Below are 6,688 nucleotides of genomic sequence, written 5' to 3'. Positions count from 1 at the left end.
TCCCATTTATGCCTGAAAGGAAACATGGCATTTCCCCACTCAATGAGCTGCATTGTTGTCTGTGTTTCCACCAACCCATCATGTGATAAGCGTTCCTTTCCCTAGGGCAGGTAGGCCAACACATGACGGCAGGAGACCGTCTCCATGAGATCACATTAGAGTCTTTAGTTTGTAAGCGTTCTCATTGAGAAACGCCATTATGAACTTATGATGCCCATAAAATAGCGTGATGTGATCTTTGTGCTTGATTGTGACGACAGCCATAACACGCTTTTATGGACTTTAATCCAATCATGTTGACTTTAGTGATTCTATTTGTCAGCTTTCATTCATTTAATAACAACATTAGACACAAGTGAAACATTGGAAGTTGCTTTAATGGAAAAGATAATACAATACACAAGAACCTTTTAGTGCAAATTGACGTATTTCCAAACGGTGTGAAGCTGGTTCATGTTGTGGGGAATAGTCACTGAGATGCTTTAGTGAGCGGCTGCTGTGGTTTTGAGGCCGGTGTGGAAAGTCTGCGAATGAGACGGCGCTGAAAACTACAAAAATTTCAAGAGGAGCACGTTTTTCTGGAAACTATGGACCTGTTGAGCTACCTCGTATGAGTGAGGATGTCTTATTATGACTCCCAACTATTTATAGGCTCTATATATGATGTATATAATTAGCTAGAGAGAGTTCCCAGCTGTCTAATAACACCCAACTGTGTGTAGTTTAAAGAGTAAGAATGAGATTTACCCAACTGTCAAATTTATAGACTATATATAGTTAATAGTTGAAAAGAATGAGAGAGTTTCTATTTATTTATTATATAGTCGGGTTGAACTGATCTGTTTTGCCCTGATTTTATTCACCTGTCTGCTCAGCTTGATGTAATTAGCTTTTAGTTCGCTTGAGTGTGGTTTGGTCGGCTTGTTCCCTTGCTTTGAATTTAAAGAGGAACATCTTCAGCTGTCCCATCTGACTGGTCCACTCACTCTGACTTGTCGTCAACACCTGTCTGCCCTTCCTTAAAATATTAGCAGCCCAGCACAGTGGCGATGCATCCGCTCTAAACTATGTAAAATGCCAACGTTTTGAGGTATATGCCGTAAAATCTCAGTCAACCGAGCCTATTTTTTTTTTTAAAAAAAACATGGCGTTGCCTATAGAAAAATAAAATATGAACTTCAGAATCCAGATTATTGCTTCTTGAAAATCCTCTTAGCATCCACTCCTTCGTAGTTGTAACTCTGCAGGGAAGAAAAGACAAAGGCGTCGTTAGCATGTGGAGACATTAATCAAATAAAAGCACATCATGTTGGAAGCGAGGTGGGGGTTGATGGGACGTATATCTGGGTCCACTGACCTGCACCAGCTCGCCGCCCACCAGGGCCCTGGTGGTGGTCAGGATCTTGCCGTTATCTTTCCTGGTGAATTTGCCTTTCAGCGCGTCGCCCTCCATCACCCACGTGCCCTGGTTCAAAATATAAAGAGTTTAATCGTCTTTGTGTGCGATTTGACATTTCGTATACACTACATTCGCCGCGTTCATTATTCACTGGAGCCGCTCCATCGCTTTCAGCTGCAGCTTTAGTTGGCTCAGTTTCCACTGTTCTCATTAGCGGCGAACCCATCAATCTTAAAGCTTAAATTTTCCTAAAGCAAATCGTCAGCGGTTGGATTGCAATTATGAAACGGCACCTGGACCAAGCGCCGGTCCTTTTAATAATATCTTTAGGCCACTCACTTTGAGTTCTGTGCCGTCGGCCATGGTGTACTCGAACTCCACGCCCAGGGTGAAGTCGATGTCCTTGGTGCGGAAAGTGCTGGACTCCTTGATGTGGAACTTGTCCCCGGTCTGCTCGATGACGAGCTTCAGGTTGTCGTGCTCCCCCAGCTTGCGCTTCATGACGTTAATGCCTATTAAAACGCAACAACAGATGGAATATGTATAACAATCGGTGAAGCGAAAATCATTTTTCTCAAAAGAAAAACCACAAAAGTTGTCGAAGATTTCTCCGTTTTTTTTTAATGCTCTGCAAATATTGCACGTTGATCATGATAAATGACCGTGCCAGAGTCTGGAAACCCATGACGCAACAGTGAAGTACATAGATCATAAGTCCAGATGTTGCAGAGTTGCCGCACGGCTTGAGTCACCCACTGACACACCTGCTCTCACTCACTCACTCACCCATTTGCTCCATGAACTTGTCGTAATTTTCGTTGCGGTCGACCTTCCAGGTTCCGTTTAGCGCCATGGCTGCAGGGTTCGTCGTGGGTTTGAAGGCGGCTGGTGATGCGGAGCTAGCAGACCGTGGGATTGCGAATGCCCACCGGCCTCCATTTATACCCCCGTCCCCTCCCCTTGCCGCCGTCAACCCCCACCCCCATCCATCCCTCCCTCCCCCAGTTGGCATGGAAGATGCTCTCCTTTATCTCGCTGATTATCTGTCTGCTGATGTGGCCGTTTAGAGACCGTGTCAAATGTAGGGCGATTGCCGTACGACCTCGAGGATACGCTGATAAATAAAGTGTGGGCAACTCCCATCGGCGGATCTGGCACGGTTGAACACTGTGGTATTGTTCTGGACGAGGGGAAAAAAAAAAAAAAAAGAGGGAGCTGTTTGTGCGGTTGCCCATGGCAGTCGCTCAACTGAGCCCCTCTATGTTGCTCGGTCTTTTCTTTGTCGCTCTTGTTTGTGCCTGGCATGGAAATGACTGTCTGTTGCACACAGTGACAACCTAAGCATTCGTGGCGTAGTAGCACGGCCAACCAGAAACTTTCTAGGGTTTGCGTGCGACCTTTTCACACGATCTGTTTAGTTTGGTTTTTGATGCGTTTAAGTTGCAGCTCCAGGCTATAATGGGACACCTGACAAATATCTCTTTGGGTATCTTGCCAGCGTTATTGTTTTTTGTTATGTTTTCTTCTGTGGAGGTCTTCATAAGTGGTTAGATGTTTGGGATTCTGGAGCTGAAGATGCTCTAACCCTTTTTTTTTATTTAGGGCTTCTTACATCAGGTCTTTGATCGTCTGGGATATAAATACGCTGATGCTTTCTTGCAGAGATATGCACATGTGGAAGCTGCAGCCAGACCATGGTTAACCTAGATTGGCGTTAAGGCTGAGAACAGGCTGGGAAAGCATTCGGCCTGGCTCTTTCTGACTATCAGCTAAGCTAAGCTAAGCTAAGCCAACTGGTTGGATGGCGTTACATTGATATTTGCAGGTAAAGTGGTGTCAATCTTTCCATCTAATGCTGCCTTCAAGTGGCATCTTGTTTGCCGTGACCATGACCTGTTATATGTGTACGAAGTGGGAATTATCACAGAGATCAGATTTCACAATGTTGGTTAACTTGAATGTTAAGTCCCAATATACTGGTATAGCCTTCGTTTGAGGAACCTGTTCATTATGACTTTTCCAAGTCTGTCAGTGACGTCCTCATGCTTGAAACGCTTGGTTTTTAAGTGGAACTGCAAAAGAAGGAACTTTCCTACCCACTTTTATTAATTGAAATAAAAGCGTTTTCGTATCAGAATGCACGCCGTGCAGCTCGCACCCTCGGACATCGGGGCACTACAGCTGCATTCCTGAGAGGAGAAGCCGTGCACTCAGAGCCGGGCTGTTAGATTATCAACGCCGCAGGAATACTGAACAGATTGTTCCCCACTTAAGAAGCCCTCTCTCTCACCTTGACGTGCTGCTACCGTTTAACAACGAGACGGCTAAATCTAATATGCGAGCGCAGCAGAGAGGCGCCCGTAGGCGACGACGATAACAATACGGATGGCGTTTTCACCCGGGCTCCGCCGGCCTCGACGTTTCCGTCCTCGTCGCGTGCTGCTCGGGACGAGTTCGGGATCGAAGCTGCAGGATTCGCAGAAGAGTGAGAGTAGTTTGTCGAACGCGGCATGACGAATGTTGTTGTTAATGAAAGATGGTCGGGGGATAAATCTACGGGGGGAAATCGCATCTCTGGCTTCAACTGGTGTGATTAATGGGCCTTCTGTGTTCGGTAACATCGCCTGCCACCGAAGAGAGAACTGGTGATGCTGTCAGTGGGACTGCAACACAGATGAGTGAACGGTGAAATAGTCGAGGAAGCTGGTCCTCGAGTGTGTTTAAATAGAGCTGTGAAAGCAACTGACTGAATGCAAAACATATTTGTTAATATTGACTTTATAAACCCTTAAAGTCATCGTGGATACAAATTCATCTTTAAACTCCCTCTTATAAAAGTCCAAGTCGACAATATTACACGTGTAAAAGCGTGTACGCCTTTAAATTTGATCTCTAACATCTCAAATTTTGTAATGTGGAGAATATAAATCCCCTCTGAACCTCCCGAGTCACTCGCACAGACATCGAGGCCCCCTCTGTAAATGCCAAACAACTTTTATATTTAACATGTAACATACGAATGATTAGATCTTTCACAAACCGATGAGAGAAACGAGGAAACCGTACGGCCTTTTAGGCGAGCTGGAGATACTGTAGATGCTAAAACTGGCAGTTAAAAACTCATTTTATCTCACAGCAAAGTATGACAGTTACAGCAAGTTGTTTACATGATTGCACCGTGAGATCACATGAGGAAGTGCATTCATTGTTTCCTGATCTGTAACGATAAGCTGTCCTGCAGTGTGCATTGTCCTATAAATGTAGAATCTGGTAAAAGACGTGCAGGTTTGTGGCTACACAAAAGAATGCCTGTGGAGTTTTATTTAAAAACCAGGAAGTGTCAGAAAGATGCTTTGGGAAAGGGTCACATATTGTGATTGTGATTAGTTGCTTCGCGTCGCCACGGATACCCAGTTACCAATATTGCAAATGCACGACTTCGACTTAATTTTATTAGCAGGTCATATCCTCAGTCACTGTTTTGCTGCCGTATCTGGAATTTATCAAAATGAAAATCTTCCACTTTGCCACTTTAATTGCACATTACAACACACGTTCTTCAGTTTAGCAGTTTTGTTGTGTTTGGCGAGAACAAGCCGAGCCGTTATTACTTATTGCGGCGAAGCTAACTGCTCGTTGTGCAACTCCGCATCCATAAACCAAGGAACTTTTTGATTCATCTCGGTAAGTATCGGTGCCATTAAACGGTAATTATAGCATTGTAAATCTATATCTGATTATAGCTCTGGCTCCTCTCGTCTAATCATTTTTACTGCCGTCAATAAAAAGACAGTTCGCACTTTGACTTTTGGTTGAGCTGATACAATTTGACCAGTGGATTTGTGTTATGATGCCGGTCCAAAGTGGCAAATAACAAAATTATGAAACACGCAATAATAACGCACACCTTCCCCTAAGACTTTCACCGTTACTTTATGATGTGCGTGTTGTCAAATAGAGGTGACTCACTCTGTCTCAAGGGTTGATGTCTCATTAATGACTATATACTGTGCAGTTTAATTGATCGTTAAACCGGCCTGACACACAGCAACCGCAAGCAACTGTATTTTATTCATTTGTGTTTGAATACTATACTAATCAGTGACTAATGTGATAGTAAAATCCGTCATTTAAAACCTCTGAAAATAGAGCGTATGTAATTATCTCTAACAAAATATTTATGAGCAGAGAAGCACTCTCAAGATCCCTGTGATGTGCTGCTTCAGGAGGCTGTTAGGAAGTAAAGCGGTGGAAAAACGTTTTCGGACGCCCTTAAGATTTTACACACTCTCAGATGTTATCATGACATATTAGTGGCTGTATTAGACAGACACAAATAAATACAAATGATATTTATTTTGTTAATTGTTTACAAGAAAAACTGACAAAATTAAATTCTTGACAGCTTCAGTAAGTTAGTTCTCAACATTGTCAGCATCAAAGTCAACAAATAACAGAAAATGAACAAAAAAAAAATTAATTAATTAATATTTAGTACTCCTGCCTTTAGCAGCAGTAGAGCTCTGATCCTGGCTGCCATGTTCTCCACATGTTCTTCACACTATTAAGGGGTAATCTTGTCCCATTCGTCTTGAATTACTACTTTTAATTCTTCTAAATTCTTTGGTTCACGCTTACAAACTGACCTTTTGATAATCCACCACAGATTTTCAGTGGGGCTCACAGAGCTGGCCACTCTAAGACCTGGATACTGTGATTCTGCTGCAGCCACGTTCTACTGGTCCTGGATGTGTGGCAAGAGGCATTATCTTGTTGAAACATCCAGTTTGGACCTCGATGGTCAGTGCACGTGCAGAAGGGAGCTTGTGGGTTTGGAGAATGTACCGTCACAGACAGTGAGATGACCAACACCAGCCGCATTCACCACCCGAACCATGATACTGCCTCCACCATGTTTGACAGTAGGAACTGTACATGATGGAGATAATGCTTCATCTGTCCTTCTGCATACCCTCACATTAGCAGGAGGAAGGGAAAGCTGGAAACTGGACTCATCTGACCACAGAATCTTCTTCCAGTTCCTGACTGTCCAGTTCTTGTGTGCTTGATGCTGGGCTAAACTCTGTCTCTCATTGATCAGGGACTTCTTGACAGCCTTGTAGGACCTTAAGCCATGATTTAAAAGTCAACCACATACACTGGAAACCAGTTTGGTGTGACCACTGCTGTTGAAGCTCCTGTGATGTCATTCGAAGGTTTTCCCTGCACATGTGGATCAGGATGTGGTCATTTCTTGCTGAAGAAACGCTTGGACGCCCAGATGGTTTG

The 6,688-nt window shown here is 43.8% G+C and overlaps 1 protein-coding gene across 1 annotated transcript; it reads right to left on the bottom strand.

Annotated features, from left to right (window-relative positions):
• Positions 1-356: 356 nt before the first annotated feature.
• On the bottom strand, positions 357-2,356 carry LOC125013452 (fatty acid-binding protein, intestinal-like). Its single transcript, XM_047594153.1, has 4 exons — positions 2,186-2,356; positions 1,739-1,911; positions 1,358-1,465; positions 357-1,241 (listed from the first exon to the last, which is right to left on the bottom strand). Exons 1-4 carry the CDS (start codon positions 2,250-2,252, stop codon positions 1,191-1,193), a joined length of 399 nt encoding a protein of 132 aa, XP_047450109.1. The 5' UTR covers positions 2,253-2,356; the 3' UTR covers positions 357-1,190.
• Between the last annotated feature and the right edge of the window lie 4,332 nt (positions 2,357-6,688).

The sequence above is a fragment of the Mugil cephalus genome, chromosome 1 (assembly GCF_022458985.1).
Source record: "Mugil cephalus isolate CIBA_MC_2020 chromosome 1, CIBA_Mcephalus_1.1, whole genome shotgun sequence".
Taxonomy (NCBI): domain Eukaryota; kingdom Metazoa; phylum Chordata; class Actinopteri; order Mugiliformes; family Mugilidae; genus Mugil; species Mugil cephalus.
Note: the sequence above shows the minus strand (reverse complement) of the source record. Positions and strands in the feature narration are given on the sequence as shown.

Coding starts and splice junctions, on each gene's coding strand:
- LOC125013452 (XM_047594153.1), bottom strand. CDS start 2,252: ATGGCGCTAAACGGAACCTGGAAGGTCGACCGCAACGAAAATTACGAC. Junction 1,912..2,185: donor CAAGTTCATGGAGCAAATGG/GTGAGTGAGTGA, acceptor GCGTTTTAATAG/GCATTAACGTCATGAAGCGC. Junction 1,242..1,357: donor TGGGCGGCGAGCTGGTGCAG/GTCAGTGGACCC, acceptor TCTTCCCTGCAG/AGTTACAACTACGAAGGAGT.